Source organism: Schistocerca gregaria, chromosome 5 (genome assembly GCF_023897955.1).
Source record: "Schistocerca gregaria isolate iqSchGreg1 chromosome 5, iqSchGreg1.2, whole genome shotgun sequence".
In the NCBI taxonomy this organism is placed as follows: domain Eukaryota; kingdom Metazoa; phylum Arthropoda; class Insecta; order Orthoptera; family Acrididae; genus Schistocerca; species Schistocerca gregaria.
In genome coordinates, this window is record NC_064924.1 from 660,929,768 (window position 1) to 660,951,484 (window position 21,717).

At 37.8% G+C, this 21,717-nt stretch overlaps 1 protein-coding gene across 2 annotated transcripts in view; it reads left to right on the forward strand.

The window, feature by feature from the left end:
- Window positions 1-21,717, forward strand: part of LOC126272657 (chitin synthase chs-2-like) — a 248,861-nt gene that overhangs the window by 204,270 nt on the left and 22,874 nt on the right. For both annotated transcript variants that reach the window (XM_049975666.1, XM_049975667.1), the window contains one exon: window positions 8,145-8,321. In XM_049975666.1, the coding sequence (XP_049831623.1) occupies window positions 8,145-8,321 (177 nt within the window). The remainder of the gene's footprint in view (window positions 1-8,144; window positions 8,322-21,717) is intronic.

Below are 21,717 nucleotides of genomic sequence, written 5' to 3' on the forward strand. Positions count from 1 at the left end.
GTAGTAGTTTTATTCATCCGTAGATCTCTTTTTACAAGGATATAGGACATGTCAAAGTATTTACAAGCTTAGATCAATTTACAATAAGCTAATTCGTATACATATATATTTACAGACTTCTAGTTAGAGACAATCATTAGATTTTACTCCTGGTATACAATAATTTATTTACAAATAACTCATTAAATAATGTAATGCCACACTATTCACTCATATTTCACTATCAGTCACTGCACACACTATACACACATTGTTTCATAACACTTCACTCACTACATACACACACACACACACACACACACACACACACACACACACACACACACACACACACAGGTGATCCTTGGGCCATTTTCTGTACTGCAAGTTCCCATTTGCTATCCTGAAAAACTGAGTCAGCATCCCTTCATAATGAGTGAGATGTTGAGCTCAGAAAGAGGAAGAGGTGTTAGTATTGTGCTATGCATAGCTTGAGGGGAGAGTGTCTCTAGAAAGGAAAAAAGAAGAAAAATAATAAAGTGAAGGTGTTATGTGGAATATTGGATGTTTTATAATCATCATTATTATTATTATTTGTTTGTATCACATTTTTTTATCAAACCCCTACTCTGCTTTATCTAAGTAATCCTTCAATGTATAAAATGTATTGCATAACAGGTACTTTTTAGCTGCCTTCTTAAATAAGTGTATTTCTGAAATTTCTTTAATCTCTTTTGGTAATTTATTGTACAGTTTTATTCCTTGGTAGAAAATGCTGTTTTGAGTTTTATGTTTATTTTTTCTTGGTAAATGTAAGTTGAGTCTATCTCTTGTTGCATGGTCATGGACAGAGCTGTTTGTGCAGTAATTGCCAATGTTACTTTTGATGTGTACAACTGACTGGTAAATGTGTTCACATGGAGCAGTTAAAATTCCCAGTGTTTTGAACAGATCTTTACAATGAGCTCGACTACTATTTCTGGTTATTATTCTTATGGCTCTTTTCTGGAGTTTGAAAATTGTGTTTATATTTTGTGGATTTGTTCCCCAAAAAAGAATGCCATAGCTAAGAATTGAGTGTACATATGAATAATATGTAACTAAAAGACACTGCATGTTACACACAGATGATAGAATTCTAAGGGCATAACATGCTGATGACATTCTGTTTGCAAGTACCTTTGTGTGTTCGCACCACTTCAGCTGAGAGTCAATATTCATTCCTAGAAATTTTGCATTTGTTACACAGTCTATAGAGGTGCCATCTACATTTAATTTAACATTGTCATTTTTCCTCTGCAAACTGAAGTTCATGGCATTAGTTTTCTTTATGTTTAATGTCAATTTGTTGCTTATTGACCAATCGTAAACTTCCTTGAGAGTTTCATGTGCTTTCTCGGTAAGGAGTTCTCTTGTTCTCTCAGTGACTATAATATTGCTGTCATCAGCGAAGAGAATTTTCTCACCATGAGTAACACTACTGGGAAAGTCATTGATGTATATCAGGAATAGTATTGGTCCTAATATGCTACTTTGTGGAACCCCTATATTAATATGTTTTGGTTCTGATAAGTATTTTACTAAATGTTTAGATCTATTTGAAGTATGTGTTATCTCTACTCTTTGTACCCTATCTGTTAGGTATGATCGAAACCAGTCATTAGCTACCCCTCTTATTCCTAATGCTTCTAATTTATTTAATAGAATCTTGTGGTCGACTGTATCAAAAGCCTTAGAAAGATCCAAAAACATGCCTGTGACACACTCATCTTTATCAAGAGCATTAAGTACAACTTTTGTGAATTCTACTATGGCTGACTCCGTATTTTTGCCACTTCGAAAACCAAACTGTGATTTGCTTAAAAGATTGTATTTATTCAGATAATTCATTAATCTGTCTTTCATAATTGCTTCTATTATTTTTGAGAATGCTGACAGCAGGGAAATGGGCCGGTAATTTTCTATGTCTTCTGCATTACCTTTCTTAAGCAAAGGTACAACTCTTGCCTGTTTTAGCTGCTCTGGAAATGTCCCTGATGTGAAGGATTCATTTATTATATTTGTTAATGGGCCTTGTATAATCCCTATGCATTGTTTCAGTACACACATTGGTACATCATCTAAGCCTTCTAACTTTTTATTTTTTAGCTTTTGAACAGTTTTATTGACTTCATTCTCTGTGGTTGGAAGTAACATCATTGTATCTAGTGCAACAATTTTTGCAGGTGTTATATTTGTTTTGGGGAATTTTTGCTGTAACTTCTCTGCAATACTTGAAAAATGCTCGTTTACATAGTTTGCTAAGTGTTGTGGATCATTTATTACCTTATCCCCCTCCCTTAGCAGTATGTTATTCTGCGTTTGTTTGCCTCACCCTGTTTCCTTTTTTATAACATCCCAGACTGCTTTGCTTTTATTCTCTGCATTATATAATATTTTGTCATTAAATGACTTTTTTGCAGCAATCAGCACCTTCCTATAAATCTTTTTGTATCTATGATAGAAATTTAAGAATTCTGGATCATTGTGAATCTTTTTCATGGAAATGAGGTGTTTAAGTGTTTGGGAGGACTTCTTAATACCTGCTGTTATCCATCTGTTTTTGTGAGATGTTGATACAGTCATGCATACTTTTGGAAATGCTGTTTCAAAGTTCAATTTAAACAATGTGGAGAATTTGCAGAATTTCATATTCACATTGGTTTCCTTATACACTTCATCCCAGCTTTGTTTTTCTAGTTCTTTTGAAAAATCTTTTATTTTGATTTCTGATAGATGTCGTTTATAGGCTTGTAGTTTAGGGAATGATTTGATGCCTGATTTTACTGTTGTTATTTGACAGAGATGGTCTGATAGTCCGAGATCTTTTACAGCTACATCACATTTTTCCCTGTCTATATTTGTGGCCACATGGTCAATTACTGATGCAGTCATTGTAGTAACCCTTGTTGCACTATTGACCAATAGGGACATGCCAAAACTTTGAAGGATATTTATGAAGGTGCTGCTGGATTCATTTATGATATTAGTGTTGATGTTTATGTCCCCACACAGAATTATGTTGACCTTTGTACTTGAGACTTTATCTAGAACTTCTGTTAATTTATTGAAAAAAGTGTCCACACTACCACTGGGAGATCTATACACACACAAAATGATTAATTTCTTGGTGATATCGAGCCCTGATAATTCAATAGCTGATATTTCAATGTGTTTGTCTTCACTTACTGTACTGAGGTCATGTCTAGATTTGAACTGTGTTCCTTTTCTGATATAAATGCATGATCCTCCACCCCTTGAAGTAGTTCTGCAGTAAGAGTTTGCCCTTTCATACAATGATAATACTACATGTTGGATTTCTGTGTCTCTACACCAGTGCTCAGTAATACAAACTACTGTGCAGTTCAAAGATTGGGGCTCAACTTCTAATGCTTGTATTTTATTTTTTATTGATTGCATGTTTTGATGGAGGATTGTTAAGTCTGTGAAATGCCCCATGTTACTCTTTCCGATGGTTTGTTTTTCTTTGTGACATCTGGTATGTGTGATTTTTGAAGTGTTATAATCTGTCTTGTGAGTGATTGTTTCAGTATTTTTTGAACTGCTAGAGATACTCTTTAGGCAGGGGAACCTGTTGTCTGGATTTATCCTAAAAAAGACCTACTTTTCCTACCTATGACAACAGGTATTTGACCATGTGTGGCCCGAGATCCACCCCCTATACTTTCATGAATCAGCTGTACCAATCTTCCCTTCCCAGTCCTGTTTAGGTGTAGGCCATGCCTAGTGAAACCCCATCTGTTGATAGTCCCGACGGGCACCAGAGAAACATGAGCAAAGTTGGCCGTCCTCAGAGCCATCCCCAGCCCCACATTGATTCGCCTCACAGCTCCATCAAGGCGTGGCTGATCATGACGCCGGAACAGCTCAACAAAGTGTACATTGGTGCCATGAGTCAGGGAAGCTATCTTGTCCAGGTCACCACCTATAGCATTAGAGTTGTTGTTGTGTGAGGACGTAGCATCCACAGTGACTGACATGGAGTTTATTGGTAATGGGACAGGAACTGTGGAGAGACAGTGAAGGAAGTCATCAGTGTCTTGAATGTATGATGGGAGGTTACAGAAGTGTTGATCAACAAAGTCAGACGTTCATTCTGTGGGAGCATTATTCACAGCCGTAATGGGACAACCAGTAGAAACCTGGAGGCCACTTGTTTTAAATAAACTTCTGTGCAGGGTATTGGTGGCATGTTGTCAGTGGGGGGTGTGGTAAAGAAATGTTTCCACTGGTGAGAAAAAGCAGAGGGAAGGAGGTTCTTTACAAGTTCACCATGGTTGAACCTAGGTTTTGAGCTAAATGTGAGTCCTTCACGAAGTACTGAGATTTCTTCATGGGTCACAGTCTTGGCAGAAAGATTGACAACATTGTTACAGGTCTGTTGTTCAGGAGCAATGTTTGTTGTGGAAGGTAACTTATTCTGAGTTTCACATCCCAAAAAGTTTTTCCACAATTCTCAGTTCTCAGATGGCTCCATAAGTTCTCGTACATATGCTCATATCAGCCACACCAACCGCCAACAGTATCTCCAGTTTGACAGCTGTCACACATTCAATGTCTCTTCATCACAGATTTGCCATCCATGGACACTGCATCTACAGTGGAAAACTGGAATTGTTAACATATATCGATAGCCTTAAGAAAACATTTATTGGCAGACAGTGTCCTATCCAGATTATCCATAAATGAATCTCATTTGTTATTTGCACTTCTAACACCAGTAGACCTGTTAACCAGCCACAGAACAAATCATCCACACCACCCTGGTCTTGAAAGGCATCCCTTTCAAACCCGCCTCTAGCTGTGCCCTAAGATGAGAAATCCTACCCATGTTCCCCAAAGTAGTGTCCACAGCCCATCCAACCTACAGATTTATTTATTTATCTCTTGTTCCAGTGATCAATGTTGTGACACTATCACAGGCTATGGAACGTGTCAATTTTACAAGCTTTTGGCCAGAATTTATGGCAATACATAAAACAAAACAAAAACAGTAAACAGTAACTTAGGTCCCACTACTAAAAATACATTTTAGAGATAGATAAAGATTACAAAATAATAAGTGTTACAGAGAAATAAATATTGCAAAATATATATTTACAATAAAAATATTCAGTATTACAAATACAAATTTGGGCATACAATTGCAGTTTACAATACAAGAAATGTTAAACACTGTAGTTCAGGAACTCTTCTATTGTATAAAATGATCCTTGCAATAGGAACTGCCTTAAGGTTTTTTTAAACAAGAGATCATCATCTACCAAGCACTTAAGTCTTGAAGGGTGGGCATTAAAAATCTTACAGCCACTGAAATGGACTCCTTTCTGCACCATACTTAGATTTGGCTGTTCGTAGTGGATATCATGTTTCCTTCTAGTACTGTGACTGTGATATGCACTATTCAGCTTAAAGATGAATTTTTCTTTCCTTATGAAGCACATCAATGAGAATATATATTGCGGCAGTGGATGTAAGTATTTCAAGCTTCTTAAAAAGATTCCTGCATGCGGTTCTAGGATGGACTCCACACATGATCCTTATGGCTCTTTTTTGTACACACAGTACTTTTTTAGCCAGTGGCTGATTTCCCCAAAATATAATTCCAAATGCCAAAATTGTATGAAAGTAACCATAATACGCTGACTTCATGGTTTCCATATTTCTGTAAGAAGAAACAATGCGCAATACGCATGTTGCTGAACTTATTCTTTCGGATAGACCCAGGATGTGGTTTGACCAATTCAGTTTGCTATCAATATGCAAGCCTAGGTATTTTGAGTAATCTATACTGGTTATTGTCTGCTCATCTATTTTTATTACTATTTCCTCATCTTTGGATGTTTTGTGGAACTGAATGTAGTTTGTTTTACAGTAATTTAAAGAAAGACCATTAATGTTGAACCAGTTCACCGTTTCATTTAAAACATTATTTGATGTTACCTCAAGTTTATCTACAGAATTATCAATAAGTAGTGTAGTGTCATCCGCGAAAATGGTGAATTTATCCTTGACCATCCCTACTCCACTTCTACTCCCAATCCTTCACCACACAGGTCATTCCCTTGTGTTAGACCCAGTTACAAGACCTGTACCGTACTCCCACGCACCATCTCCCCTGTAGTTGCCACAGGCATTTCCTACCCAATAAAAGGCAGGGCTGGCCATTTGGATACTCCCTTCCAACACAAGTTTCTCTGAACTACGCAGGTGGGAACTATCTGTCCAACACAACCTGCACTGTCGTAGTCCCCAAAGCCTAAATCTCCACAAAATTGTTCCGACTGACTCACTTTGCCTCTACCCTGCCCTCTTCTGTCCACACCACTACTTCTCCAATCCTTTCTCCATTCAGATCATGTACAATATTCTATCACCACTTTCCCTCTCCCTCACTCCCCCCCCCCCCCCCCCTGCCCATGTGAGCACTCTCCCTCTGATCCATTTCAACTCTTGTCCCTTCTCTCTCTCCTCTTTTACTCCCTCTTCATCTTCACCTTCACCTTTCTCTCTTTTTCCCCCTCCCCTCTTTTCTCTTCATTTGTCCCCTCTCGTCTATGCTTGCCATGGCCACAGAACCTTGTGTTTGGGTGTCTGTGTTGTTGTGTGTGTGAATATGTGTGCTATTGCTTGAAAAAGAGCAGGTGTTCAAAAGCTAGCATGAATGCTGTTTTCTATTATTTGTTTCTGCACTCCATGCATCAACCCCCTATAAGTGAATGGTCACCTTTTTCTTATTTTACATATTGCTCCAACCAGTAATTTCTGTTATTTTCAATATTATACAGTATTATAATCAAAATTTGAATTGTGACTTTCCTTCTAATTTTCTAGGTCACATTTAGACGTCATAAGCACATTTTATTTATTTATTTATTTTTTTAAGCTGTTATATAGATTTGACTTCCCAATATAAAGTTCCAGATGGTTATATTTTATAGCATTCTAATTTTTCAAGAAATAGAAGCATGAATGGGAGTCAGTATGGAAGGCACAGAAGATTGTGTATTAAAGCTTTGGAAGACTTGCAATCAAACAAGGCAGAAAGGATAGTTCCAAAAATTATTGTAGAAAATGGCAATTCAGTGACTATTCAAGTTGGGTTGTAAAATGAAACAGACTGGAGACATACTATCAGACAGTATGAAAAACACCACCATCAAAATCTGAAGACTGGAAGGACAGATAAGTGTGAGAACTGTCAAACTATCAGCTAACAGCTCATGCATCAAAGTTCCTTGGGCAGAATAATGTACAGAAGAATGGAAAAGAAAATGGAGGATCTGTTAGATGATGATAGATTTGACATTTGGAAAGGTAGAAATACCAGATGGGCATTTCTGGTGTTGTGCTTGATAATGGAAGCAAAGCTTAAGAAAAAACAACACTTTCATTGGCTTTGTCTACCTAGAGAAAGGATTTGACAATGTAAAATTCTGCAAGACATTCAAAATTCTGAGAAAATAGGAGTAATGTACAGGGAAAGATGAGTAATACACAAAACATACAATAAGCAAGAAGATGTGCAGAATCAATGAATGAAGGAACACAAGGAACAAGGAAAAGACAAAAGGGGCATAAGTTATGCCGGAATTGGATAGGAACATATGCAAAACACTGACAACAAAAATGGGACAATAGGACATTATATTATGATACCAAGTAATAATTTATGTGGTATTGGTGAGCTCAAGTTAAAAAGTGTGTAAGAGAGTGTTGCAAATCTTTCACCCTACTGTCCATTCTATTAATAAAAGCCGAATGTCCACTATTTTCATCACATAATATTGCATCAGATCTTATGCTTCAAACCAGTACAAACATCAAACCTACAATAGTGAAATCAAAACACTTACAGCTAAAAGCAAACATGGTAGCTTTTAAAAAATATGTAGAAGCTTTGGATACATACTCCATTAAGAAATTCCTTTTTTTACTGTAGTGGTAAGATTAATATCCATGTCTCACTTTATCTGTCAAGATCTTCTGCAGGTACATAATTCCTAAACATACATTTGATTTGTATGTCTAAATAATACTAAAAAAATGATTTATAACTCAGTATTAGTAGCAATATCGGTTTAATGTTTGTTCTGTTTGCACAGGCACGTATCACCAAGGACCTGAAAAGTCTACGAGATACATCTGTTTTTGCATTTTTCATGATAAATGCACTCTTTGTACTTGTGGTGTTTTTGCTGCAACAAAACAAAGAAACCATATATATTCAGTGGCCTCTTGGCGCAAAAGCGAACATCACATTTGTTGAGGATGAAAATGAGGTATGAAACTAACACAGGTTGTCTCATTATGTTTTTTTATTCTTTGTTAATATCATTGTGCAATTATGATATGAAATCTTAGAGGGTTATTCCAAAGAGTATCTGTAATTTCAAATTAGTAGGCTCATTCACCTTGTGGCATTTGCCTGCTTCATATCTTCATTGATAGTCCTTGGTGTTGACGTATTGCATTGTTATACTGGCTGAAACATGGGAGGGGGGGGGGGGGGGGGGGGCTCAACACTGACTACTGCAAATGATGTAACCGACCTAATTCCACAGTTACGTTGATGAATTGTTGTTACTTGAAACAGTACATAATTTCCCTCTGAAAATCGACCCTGGACTGACTGTGTTGAGACCAAAAATTCATCCTTTATATATTCTCACAATAACAGGTACTGAAATTATACATTGTTTGATGTTTAATTTACAAAAACTACAGTTAAAACATAACTCATTCATTTAAATTCATCAAAAATTCCTTCTTTTTAACAGTTTCTTTTACCACCAAGGTTATGCCAGTTTATTTGGTAAATAATGAAATTAACACATATAGTTACACGAACAGTGCTTTTAACAAATCTGGTAATTGTTTTGGAATTAAATAAGGGCTGGCTTTACTAACATGTTTTTGAATAGAGCCAAATAAATACTTTAAGAATCCTAGTAGTTCTTCTTCCAAATGTTTATAATTATTACAGTATTTATATTTGTTTATATGTCAACAGTATATTCTAAGCCACAAAACAATACTGGTACTAATTTCACCCTGTAACAAAGGTATTAACTAGGAAAGGCAAAAATCAATTAGGAAATTAATTACACACATAAAACTAAACACAAAATTAGGCCTGGTTCTATATTCCTTAAGACTGAGGGCCAACCTTTCTCTTTTAGGAAAAATGCAGATTTTACTCATGCATGTTAATGGTAATAAGGCAAAAATGAAAATAAAATGAATTTAAGGAGGCAGATGGCAAAACAAGAGGGGAAGTAAAAAGATCCCAGCTTGCTTTATCACAACCTATAGACCATTTGGTAGTTGCATGCCATGTTGAGTCTCTTATTGCAGTCTTCTAATACAGTCCACTTTGCTGAGTGCCTTCTATTCAGAATGTTGTCTAAGGTTGGGTTACTAATTGAGCCTTCTGCATCCCCTGCTGAATTTTTCTGGGGTGAGCAGTGACAACTCCCTGTAGCACTCAGAACTGTCACGTATGAGACAAAATAAAGAAAGAAAATACATTTTTATTTTTGGACACTTAAGTTTCCAATTATGAAAATACTCTGGAAACTGAAGTAATTTATGGACAAATACATAACGTAAAATTGTTTCCAGGGTTAACAATTACATCTGTCCATAAGTATACAGCATGATGTTTGTAGCCTGTGAGGAAATTAAAAGTCCTACGTCTAATGTACATCATTAGTTCACTGTTTCTTCTTAGGTATCCAACCAGACTACATACACAGTTAAAAACATATACTCATCATCTGTGATACCTGTTTAATATATCAGCATTCACTGCAAACATTAGTAACAATTACTTTGGTCCAATTCTTTTGAATGATACCTCTTCCGTAGGTTCATGTATCATTTAATCATTAGACAATAGCTAACTAACTGCTGTGTTTAGGAAGGAAGTGGGCTTCCACTCAGTAGTATGTACAGAATGTAAACAGTGTGACCAGCTCAAATCTGACTGTCTTGTTTAGTTACTTATTGATGTTGTCTTATGTTTTGAATAACATTTTGTCCTTGAATATAGGTTGCTATCTGAAGCTTTCTTTGGCACCATAGTGCTAAGTCTTAATTTTTTCTTTGTAAATCATGTTGTTGTTGTTGTTGTGGTCTTCAGTCCTGAGACTGGTTTGATGCAGCTCTCCATGCTACTCTATCCTGTGCAAGCTTCTTCATCTCCCAGTACTTGCTGCAACCTACATCCTTCTGAATCTGCTTAGTGTATTCATCTCTTGGTCTCCCTCTATGATTTTTACCCTCCACACTGCCCTCCTATGCTAAATTGGTGATCCCTTGATGCCTCAAAACATGTCCTACCAACCGGTCCCTTCTTTTTATCACGTTGTGCCACAAACTCCTCTTCTCCCCAATTCTATTCAATACCTCCTCATTAGTTATGTGATCTACCCATCTAATCTTCAGCATTCTTCTGTAGCACCACATTTCGAAAGCTTCTATTCTCTTCTTGTCCAAACTATTTATCGTCCATGATTCACTTCCATACATGGCTACACTCCATACAAATACTTTCAGAAACGACTTCCTGACACTTAAATCTATACTTGATGTTAACAAATTTCTCTTCTTCAGAAACGCTTTCCTTGCCATTGCCAGTCTACATTTTATATCCTCTCTACTTTGACCATCATCAGTTATTTTACTCCCTAAATAGCAAAACTCCTTTACTACTTTAAGTGTCTCATTTCCTAATCTAGTTCCCTCAGCATCACCCGATTTAAATTGACTACATTCCATTATCCTCGTTTTGCTTTTGTTCATGTTCATCTTATATCCTCCTTTTAAGACACTGTCTATTCCGTTCAACTGCTCTTCCAAGTCCTTTGCCATCTCTGACAGAATAACAATGTCATCGGCAAACCTCAAAGTTTTTATTTCTTCTCCGTGAATTTTAATACCTACTCCAAATTTTTCTTTTGTTTCCTTTACTGCTTGCTCAATATACATGTTGAATAACATCGAAGAGAGGCTACAACCCTGTCTCACTCCCTTCCCAACCGCTGCTTCCCTTTCATGTCCCTCGACTCTTATAACTGCCATCTGGTTTCTGTACAAATTGTAAATAGCCTTACGCTCCCTGTATTTTACCCCTGCCACCTTTAGAATTTGAAAGAGAGTATTCCAGTCAACATTGTCAAAAGCTTTCTCTAAGTCTACAAATGCTAGAAACATAGGTTTGCCTTTCCTTAATCTTTCTTCTATGATAAGTCGTAAGGTTAGTATTGCCTCACGTGTTCCAACATTTCTGCGGAATCCAAACTGATCTTCCACAAGGTGCGCTTCTACCAGTTTTTCCATTCGTCTGTAAAGAATTCGTGTTAGTATTTTGCAGCTGTGACTTATTAAACTGATAGTTCGAAACAATTACTAACAAAGAGATAGAGGGGCTGGCCAGTACTTACCTCAGCTCAGTACAGCCGATAGAAACACAAAAAACAACCGAAAATTTAAGCTCCTAGCTTTCGGAATAAATGTTCCTTCATCAGGGAGGAGAGAGGGGAAAGAAAGGGAAGAAGGGAAAGTGGATTTAGTTACTCACAACCCAGGTTATGAAGCAACAGGGAAAGGAAAACAGGGAAGGTAGCAAGGATGGAGGCATGGTAGTTCGGTAATTTTCATATCTGTCAACACCTGCTTTTTTTGGGATTGGAATTATTATATTCTTCTTGTAGTCTGAGGGTATTTTGCCTGTCTCATAAATCTTGCTCACCAGATGGTAGAGTTTTGTCATGACTGGGTCTCCCAAGGCCGTCAGTAGTTCTAATGGAATGTTGTCTACTCCCGGGGCCTTGTTTCGACTCAGGTCTTTCAGTGCTCTGTCAAACTCTTCCCGCAGTATTGTATCTCCCATTTCATCTTCATCTGCATCCTCTTCCATTTCCAGTACATCGCCCTTGTATAAACCTTATATATACTACTTCCACCTTTCCGCCTTCCCTTCTTTGCTTAGAACTGGGTTTCCATCTGAGCTCTTGGTATTCATACAAGTGTCTCTCTTTTCTCCAAAGGTCTCTTTAATTTTCCTGTAGGCAGTATCTATCTTACCCCTAGTGAGGTAAGCCTCTACATCCATACATTTGTCCTCTAGCCATCCCTGCTTAGCCATTTTGCACTTCCTGTCGATCTCATTTTTGAGGCGTTTGTATTCCATTTTGCCTGCTTCATTTACTGCATTTTTATATTTTCTCCTTTCATCAATTAGATTCAATATTTCTTCTGTTACCCACGGATTTCTATTAGCCCTCGTCTTTTTACCTACTTTATCTTCTGCTGCCTTCACTACTTCATCCCTCAGAGCTACCCATTCTTCTTCTACTGTATTTCTTTCCTCCATTCCTGTCAATTGTTCCCTTATGCTCTCCCTGAAACTCTCTACAACCTCTGGTTCTTTCAGTTTATCCAGGTCCCATCTCCTTAAATTAGCACCTTTTTGTAGTTTCTTCAGTTTTAGTCTACAATTCATAACCAATAGATTGTGGTCAGAGTCCACATCTGCCCCTGGAAATGTCTTACAATTTAAAACCTGATTCCTAAATCTCTGTCTTACCATTATATAATCTATCTGATACCTTTTAGTATCTCCAGGATTCTTCCATGTATACAACCTTCTTTTATGATTCTTGAACCAAGTATTAGCTATGATTAAGTTATGCTCTGTGCAAAATTCTACCAGACAGCTTCCTCTTTCATTTCTTCCCCCCAATCCATATTCACCTACTATGTTTGCTTCTCTCCCTTTTCCTACTGACGAATTCCAGTCACCCATGACTATTAAATTTTCGTCTCCCTTCACTACCTGAATAATTTCTTTTATCTCATCATTTTAAACTACCTGCTCATTTAAGGGATCTGACATTCCATGCTCCGATCCGTAGAACGCCATTTTTCTTTCTCCTGATAACGACATTCTCTTGGTTAGTCCCCGCCCGGAGATCCGAATGGTGGACTATTTTACCTCCGGAATATTTTACCCAAGAGGATGACATCATCATTTAATCATACAGTAAAGCTGCATGCCCTCGGGAAAGATTACGGCTGTAGTTTCCCCTCGCTTTCAGCAGTTTGCAGTACCAGCACAGCAAGACCGTTTTGGTTAATGTTACAAGGCCAGATCAGTCAATCATCTAGACTGTTGCCCGTGCAACTACTGAAAAGGCTGCTGCCCCTCTTGAGGAACCACATGTTTGTCTGGCCTCTCAACAGATATCCCTCCGTTGTGGTTGCACCTACGGTATGGCCATCTGTATCGCTGAGGCATGCAAGCCTCCCCACCAACGGCAAGGTCCATGGTTCACATCTACACTCTACAAATCACTATGAAGTGCATGGCAAAGGGTATGCCGCTCTGCTGCAGTTTTTAGGGTTTCTTCCTGTTCCAGTCACGTATGAGTTGTGGAAGGAATGATTGTTTAAGTGCCTCTGTGTATGTTGTAATTAATCTAATCTTATTCTCATGATCCCCATGTGAATGATTCATGGGGGGTTGTAGCATATTCCTAGATTCATCATTTAAAGCCAGGTCTTGAAACGTTACAAACAGGCTTTCTTGGGATAGTTTACATCTATCTTCAAGAGTCTGCCAGCTCAATTTCTTCAGAACATCTGTGACACTTTCCCACATATGAAACAAAACTGTGACTGTTCATGCTGCCCTTCTCTGTATACATTCAATATCCCCTCTAAGTCCTGTTTGGTATGTGTCCCACACGCTTGAGCAATATTCTAGAATGGTTCATTCATGTAATTCCAGCTGTGACCCATTGCCCATTGATGTCATAGTCATAGGATTCCATGGTTTTGTTTTTGTTTTTTTGTTGTTGTTTTTTTAAATTTTGCGAACAGCCAAATTTTACATTTATGAATATGTTAAGCAAGTTGCCAGTTTTTGCACTACTTTCATATCTTATGAATAATAATAAGAGTAAGAATAAGAATCTTTATTAGCCGTTCAGTATTTTCTTATACAATGGGCTTCATCAATAAGTTCAATTACAGTATAAAGATCGTTATATTTTCATAACAATGTATAAATAAATCATATGAAATTTAGTGTAGCACAATAGCACACATTTGGAATTTTATGTATTATTAATTTTACAATAAAAAGGAAAACATTATACAGATTTATATTAAGCAGGGAGTATTCATGTTGATGACACTATGTCATTATCATATACATGTTGATAACACTATGTCACTGTCTGAAGCTATTGATACAAATTTAGGTCCTACTACAGGCAGAGGTACCTTTCTCTATGTCAAAACAGCGAATCTGCCATATTAAAGTCTTTAAATTCATCAACTGAGTAAAATGCTTTACCTTTGAGCCATTGACCCAATGTTCTCTTAAATTTACTTTCAGATACTGTTTGTACAATTTTAGGGAGCATATTAAGCAGTTCGAGGCCTGCATATTTATAACTATTATGTATCTTAGACACTCTAGAGTATGGAAGATCAATTGTGTGGTTTCGTCTTGTATTGTGGGTGTGGACAGATGACCTAAGGGGATATTGAGCTATGTTTTCTTTTACGTGTAGTAAGCAATAATAGATGTACAAACAAGGAACTGTCATGATGTTAAGTTTTTTGAAATGTTCCATGCATGTATCCCTAGGAGATAAACCCACTATGCATCGAAGAGCTTTTTTTTGCCATCTGAAAATGGATATTGAATTGGGAGAATTTCCCCAGAGCCGAATACCGTATGAAAGATGGGGGTGGATATAAGCAAAATATGAATGCAGCAGTAAGTTTTGGCTGACATTACTCCTAAGCTTATAAAGTAGGAACATAGCACGTGCAAGTTTAGAACAGACGTATGTGATATGTTTATCCCAGCTAAGTTTCTGGTCAATCATCATTCCTAGCAGTTTAACGGACTTATTTTCTTTGTTTGATACCTTCAAATTAAAGAATATTTCCTCAGTTTTTGTTTCATTTATGAATAGGGAGTTTGCACTAAACTAGTTAACCGATTTTTCAAATATTATATTATTTTTTTCTTGTACAGATTTTGACCGAATATTTATGCACCTTCTTTTAGACAGTATTTCATTATAGAGAACTTCCTGAAGCAGTACTTAATTACAGATAACTTCATCATCTGTAGAAAGTCTGAGGTCACTATTAATATTGTCCACAAGGTCATTAATATACAACATGAACAGCAAGGGTCCAAACACACACTCCTGAGGCACTTCTGAAGTTACTTCTACATCTGATAATGACTCTCCATCTGATGTAATATACTGCATCTGCATCCTCCCTATTAAAAAATCCTCAATCAGTGACAAGTTTTGCTTAATATACCATATGATCATACTTTAGACAATAAGCCTAGATTGGGTACTCAGTCGAATGGTTTCCAGAAATCAAGAAATACTGTGTCTACCTGCCTTCCTTGATTCAAAGCTTTCAGTATGTCAAGTGACTTAAGTGTGAGTTGATTTCAATATGACTATGTGTTTGGAATCCATGCTGGTTGGCATGGAGGTCATTCTGTTTGAGGTACCTCATTATGTTTGAGTGCAACATGTTCTAAGATTCTACAAGAAATTGATATCAAGGACATCGGGTGGTGGTTTTGTAGATCATTTCTACCACTCTTCTTGTAACTGGGTCTTACCCATGCTTTCTTCCAACTGCTGAACATAATTGTTTTTCAAGGGATCTGCAATAGATTATAGTTAGGAGATGGTATAATTCAATCTCAAATTCCTTATAGAATGTGATAGGGCTTCCATTAGGCTCTAGAGGTTTGTTTAATTTTAACTATTTCAGCTGTTTCTCAACACCACTGACACTTATTTCACTTGTCTTTTAAGTGGTACAATGATTAAATTGAGGTAGTTTTCGTGGGGTTTCCTTTGTCAATGAACAGTTGAAAACAAAATTAAGCACTTAACATTTGCTTTGTTACGCTCAGTTCGAATCCTGTCTCATCTGGATGCTGACTTTGGTGCTACTAGACTTTACATATGACCAGAATTTCTGTGGGTTTTGTGAAAGATCATTGGACAATATTCAGCTATGGTAGTCATTGAAGACCTCACACATTGCTCTCTCAACAGCTAAATGCATTTCATACAGTATCCCTCTGTCTGTAGTACTATGCTTTGTTTTACATCTGTTATGCAGTAGCCTGTATACATGGAGGATCCCTCCCATTATGAACTGTTCTGCTGGGTACATATTTATCCAGTGCATGGTCAATTATTCTTTAAAACTGGAGCCATAGTTTCTCTACATGTTCCTACCCTGTGCTGAAAGTTTCAGGTTTCTCAATCAGATATGGCACTACTGCTTTTTACTGAACATGTATATTTTTCTACTTTTTTTAGTTGTCTTTTGTGCTTTGGTAATCATTGTTGCTACAACTGCACCATGGTCACTGATATCAGTTTTGACATGAACATCATCAAAGAGGTCAGGTGCAGTTCTTCATAGTTTCCAGAGAAGGCATTTAGTAATGTTTCACAGGATGCCTCATCATGACCACTACTAACAAAACTGTAATTTTCCCAATTGATAGGTGGATGATTAAAGTCTCTGTCGATGAATACAATATGCTTGGGGAACTTATGTACAAGTAAATTGAAGTTTTATTTAAAGTTTCCTGTTACATCAAGAGATGTGTCTGGTAGATGATAGAAGGATCCGATTACCATTTCATGCCCACCCCGGATACTGAGTCTTGCCCAAACAGTATCACATGCAGTGTCAAGTTTCTATCTCAGTGGATTTGAGTTTCTTGTCTTCAGCAACAAATACATCACTTCAAATTTCCATTAGCCTATTCTTTCAATACACACTTAAATTCTCCCTAAAAATTTCATTGCTATCGATTTCAGTTTCAACCAGCTTTCTGTACCTAGTATTATGTGCACTTCACTGTTTTCAAGAGTGCTTCAAACTCTGGCACTTTGGGCAGCTAACTACAGTGTAGACTCAATTATCCAGATTAATTTTTGTTGAACTCATTTGAATAATCAAAAATCTGAATAACTGAACATATGAAGTAAACTGATTTTTGTATTACTAACTCTAGAAAGATAACGTATGTTGCTGGTTGTCTTTTAGGTACATTCTCATATGCGTAACTGTCTGTGGTTAATACATAATGTCAGGTGATTGTTTTTCTAAAAACCAACAGTACAAGGCTTCTTTCAAAAGTTCATTTTTCAGTTTCTTCATAACTTTTAATATTTACTCCCATCTTCACTATCAAGTTTGAAAGTGCACTTCAAAACTGAATCAGTATTCTTTTTAATATCGCTTAGGCAGCTGCCTAACTCAAGTGCTGGGCAGAGATTGCGTGTGTCACAGGTGGGTAGTGCCAGCACTACATATATATGCACATGTGGGCTAGACTACAAAGATCTTTGCTTGCAGCTGACAATCCAGATAATTGTGAATCTGTATATCAGAAGTCTGGATAATGAGTTTCCACAGTACTAGGCTTTTAATACTCTCACGTGTGAGGGGCACTCTTTTGGATCTTGCACTTATAGTTCTAGTTCTCCTACAGCTGTCATTATCTGGATTGGATGGAGAGTCACTTAATCTAAAAAAGCTCTTGTGTGCACCCTGCGCACAGTCAGTTACTCGAGTAGCAGCCTCTAATGGGTAGCGCACATCTGACCCATTACAGGGACCCAACAGCTCTCAACCTTACAGCCCAAGTCCAGGAAGTAGCTCTCTAACTTGTCACAGAATCTATGAAGCCAGAACCAGGGGACCATGGTCAGTTCTTGGCCCACTGCTAAAAATTGTGAGCTTTGTTGAAAGTCCGTGTGCAAGGCTGGTCTTCTCAACCCTCTCTGCCAGTCACTGGAATGAGCAAAGTATGACCTCACAGACCGGACAATAGGAACTGTTTGTCCTAACATGCATCACAATCTGCAGTTTGTTGCACTGTTGTTTTATGTAATCATTATTTTAGTCTTTACTTGCTGATGTCCTCTTTTTTCATGTTCATAAAATATTGTTCCATGATGTGACATGGTATAACATGCATTTCAGCTAAAACATATTTTGGAAAAGTTCAGTTAAATTTCATGCATAAGTCTAATAAACAGTCCAAACCTGCCTTACAAGTTAAAACATCTGCAGTTTTATTTTATTAGTTCATTGCATGCCACGATGTAATTTTTATAACATTATCAAATAGATAAATATTACACTCTTTTCAATACACAAAGAAATCTGTGTTTGGAGAAGAGTGATTGGTACATAACTTACTTTGACACAGTTGTGTCTACAATAAAAAGAAGTGAAGGAAGATAGTATTTAAAATGTCTGGTCTGTTTGTTTGTCAGATTAGTTATTCATGTGGAAAATGACTTCAGAGTTGTTAACTGTTACCTGTCTGAATAATCTTACTATCACAGTAATCATGTCAGTTTGGGACTAGAAATGGTAATGCTAAAAATATGCTTTTAGTTTGTTTTTATTTTACCTATCTTATCTGTTACTTCTTTTTAATAAGTCAACAGATTTTCGTTGTTAACCTGATGGGGTGTCACTGTTTTCATCTGGTGGAGACATTTTTATAAATGTTGAAACCATGGTCAAGGGGTTTAAATAAACCTTCCATTTTGCAACTGATTGGCTGTTTATTATTTCTTCAAGAAGAATGTAAATTAAATTGACAATCACAATAAAATAAAGTTAATGCAAGAGTACAGTATCGAAGAAAGAGGTGTTACATATGGAAGGGAATGAACAAACTGAGTGAAAGATAGAACTGTCACTTATAACAGGAAATGCATAAACTAAGTTATATATCAGTGGTATGAAGAATTTCTTTTACCAAAGGGAGTATGTACATATAAAATATAACAGAATGTATTGAGAACAGAGACAATCCCAATAAAATAAATACAGGAAATAGTGGGGAATGAAATGGAAACGATACTGTAGGAAGAACTGAAGAAATGTGGGGCTTAAGAGAAGTAAATGTGGGGCTTAAGAGAAGATTATTAGAAGGGAAGTACCGAGATGAGTTCGTTGATTTAATTGTAAAACAGGATTTTTAGCCAGATGTTTATTGATTTGTTTCTCTTCCAAAAGATTAAGCTTTTGGCCTACATTGGTGAAGTGGAAGGCATAGTACTGTGGGTGGTAGCTGGTAGCACTATATGTACAGTAGATGTGGACTCAGAATTCTGCCTGACTGGCCCATGTAAATCTTATCACAGTTAGCACAAGCAATTTTATACACCCCACTGTTGGATAGTTGTTTTTACCTATTGAAAATATGCTTGGATGTGGCATTCCCCACATTGTATTTAAATATAAAGGAAACAAACCAGGAAAAAGACATTATGGAGTTTAAGTAATTTAGGAGTGAAGGTAACAACTCACAAAACAGTAGGAGTGTCAAGTCATAATAGACCCCCAGACAAGAATGAAAATTTCACTAGTTTTTGGATGCACTCCTATTTGAGCTAGGGCATATGCGGACACCCCTCTCCCCTCCCCCACCCCCCTCTCACACACACACACACACACACACACACACACACACACACACACACACACACACACACACACACACACCACACACACACACACCACACACACACACACACACACTAACACACACACCTGTATAGCAACACTGTGAGGACTGAGTGCACAGTCTCAAAGGCAAGCAGACCAGGGTGAGGGGCTGTGTTGAGTGTTGGGCATGAGGGATGAAAAGAAGCATGGAATGAATGGGGGTTTTGGGAAAGGATGGCTAATGGTTTGGAGAGAGGCAGCAATAATACAAGGTAGGAATATGGGAGGGAGAGTTAGCTAATGCATAGAATGGGAATGCGACTCTTGGACACCGGAACTGTTGTGTTTGTGCAGCTTCATAATGACCAGGACTTGGGACATTGAATTGGGAAGGCATGAAAGAATAGATGAAGGGCAGACTGTGGTAAGAGGGTGTGGGTGCAGGAGATTAGCTGGGACTGAAATTAGGAGGATTACAGAAAATAAGGATGTTGCAAGGATATCTCCCATCTATGTAGTTCATAACAGCTGGTGTTGGAGGGAGCAGGAGGATAAGCTCCAGATGACACAAGTTGTGAAGCAACCATTAAAACTAATCAAGTTGTGCTCCAGCAGAGTGTTCTGCCATGTGGTTGTCAACTCTGGCTCCAGGCCACAGTATGATTGTGGCCAGCAATTGTAGCACAGGATAAGCCTGTGGCGTAATAAAGTAGGTATGCGAGGTGGGTTAATCAGGCAGGTACACGAGGATATGACCCTTGGGAGAAGGATTATGGGTAGAATGTCTGTCATTTACAGGCATGATGATAGGTAGCAAAGCTCTGAGAAAGAACTTAGTTCAGTTCCTCCAGCTGGGGATGATATTTGCCCAGGAGGGGGTGCTCCTTCGCAGGTGGTTCTTGGTGGTGTTACAAGGGTTAGGGCAAGAGTAGTCTCATCATTGTAGATATGCTGTCCACATAAGGCCAGGATGTGGAACAGATGACAGCCATCAGAATGCAGTTACTTTTGATGATTAGTAGGTTTGATATGGGGGGAGCCATCAGGGGGGCAGAAGTCAATGTCCCAAAAATGTGGATTGTTCGGCCGAGGAAGAGGCGGTGAAGCAAATGGAAGAGAAGAAGTTGAGGCTATGGAGGAATGAGGATAATATGTCATGACCCTTGGTCTAGATCATGAAGATATTGTCAATGAACCTGAACCAGACAAGGGATTTGGGGTTTTTGAGAGACTAGGAAGGTTTCATCTAGATGACATATGAACAGATTGTCATAGGAAGGTGTCTTTGAGGCGTATATAGTTGTGACACATATTTGTTTCCCCCAAAGAAATAGTAGTTATGTGTGGGGATATAATTAGTTAGATGTTTAAGGGGATAGTGAGTTTTAGTGGAAAGCATGTTGGGAGAGGTAGTACTTAACAGCAGCAAGGCCAGGGGCATGAGGGATGTTGACATACAGGGAGATGGCATCAGCAGTGCTGGGTAGGTATCCAGGTGGTAAACGGGTCAGAGAAGGATATGGTCCCTATCTTTATTACGAGAGGCTAGGCTATGGGTAATTGGTTGGAGATATTGCCTAACACGAGGGTAACACAGTAACCAGCTACAATGAGTCATCCAGGATTGTTGGGATGTATGTGGAAGGCAGGTGTGCAGGGGTTTTGGATTGAGGAAGGACATGGATTAAGGGAAAGATTCTGGGCTAAGGATTTCAGTGGGGATTAGGTGACTTCTGCTATGGGATCACTATAGCACAGCTTTTAGGCAGAGGAGTCAGATAATTAACTGCAGTTTTAAGATTTGAAAGACATGAAAAGGAGGTTGTACTTGTGAAGGAAGTGAGACAGAGTTCTATAGTAATCCCCCCACTCGGTATTAAATCTATCTTTGAGCAAGCAGTGAAAGGAACCAAGGAGAAATTTGAGCAGTGTATTAAAATTCAGGGGGAAGAATTGAAAATGTGAAGGTTTGCCGATTACGTAATTTTGCTGGAGATGACAAAAGACATGGAAGATCAGCTGAGTGGAATGGAGTCTTGAATCACATCAGGGAAACAGAAATTTAAGGCAGAGCTTGAATTGAAAATGTGATCAGTTGATATGATGCATGCTAAAACATCAAGGAAT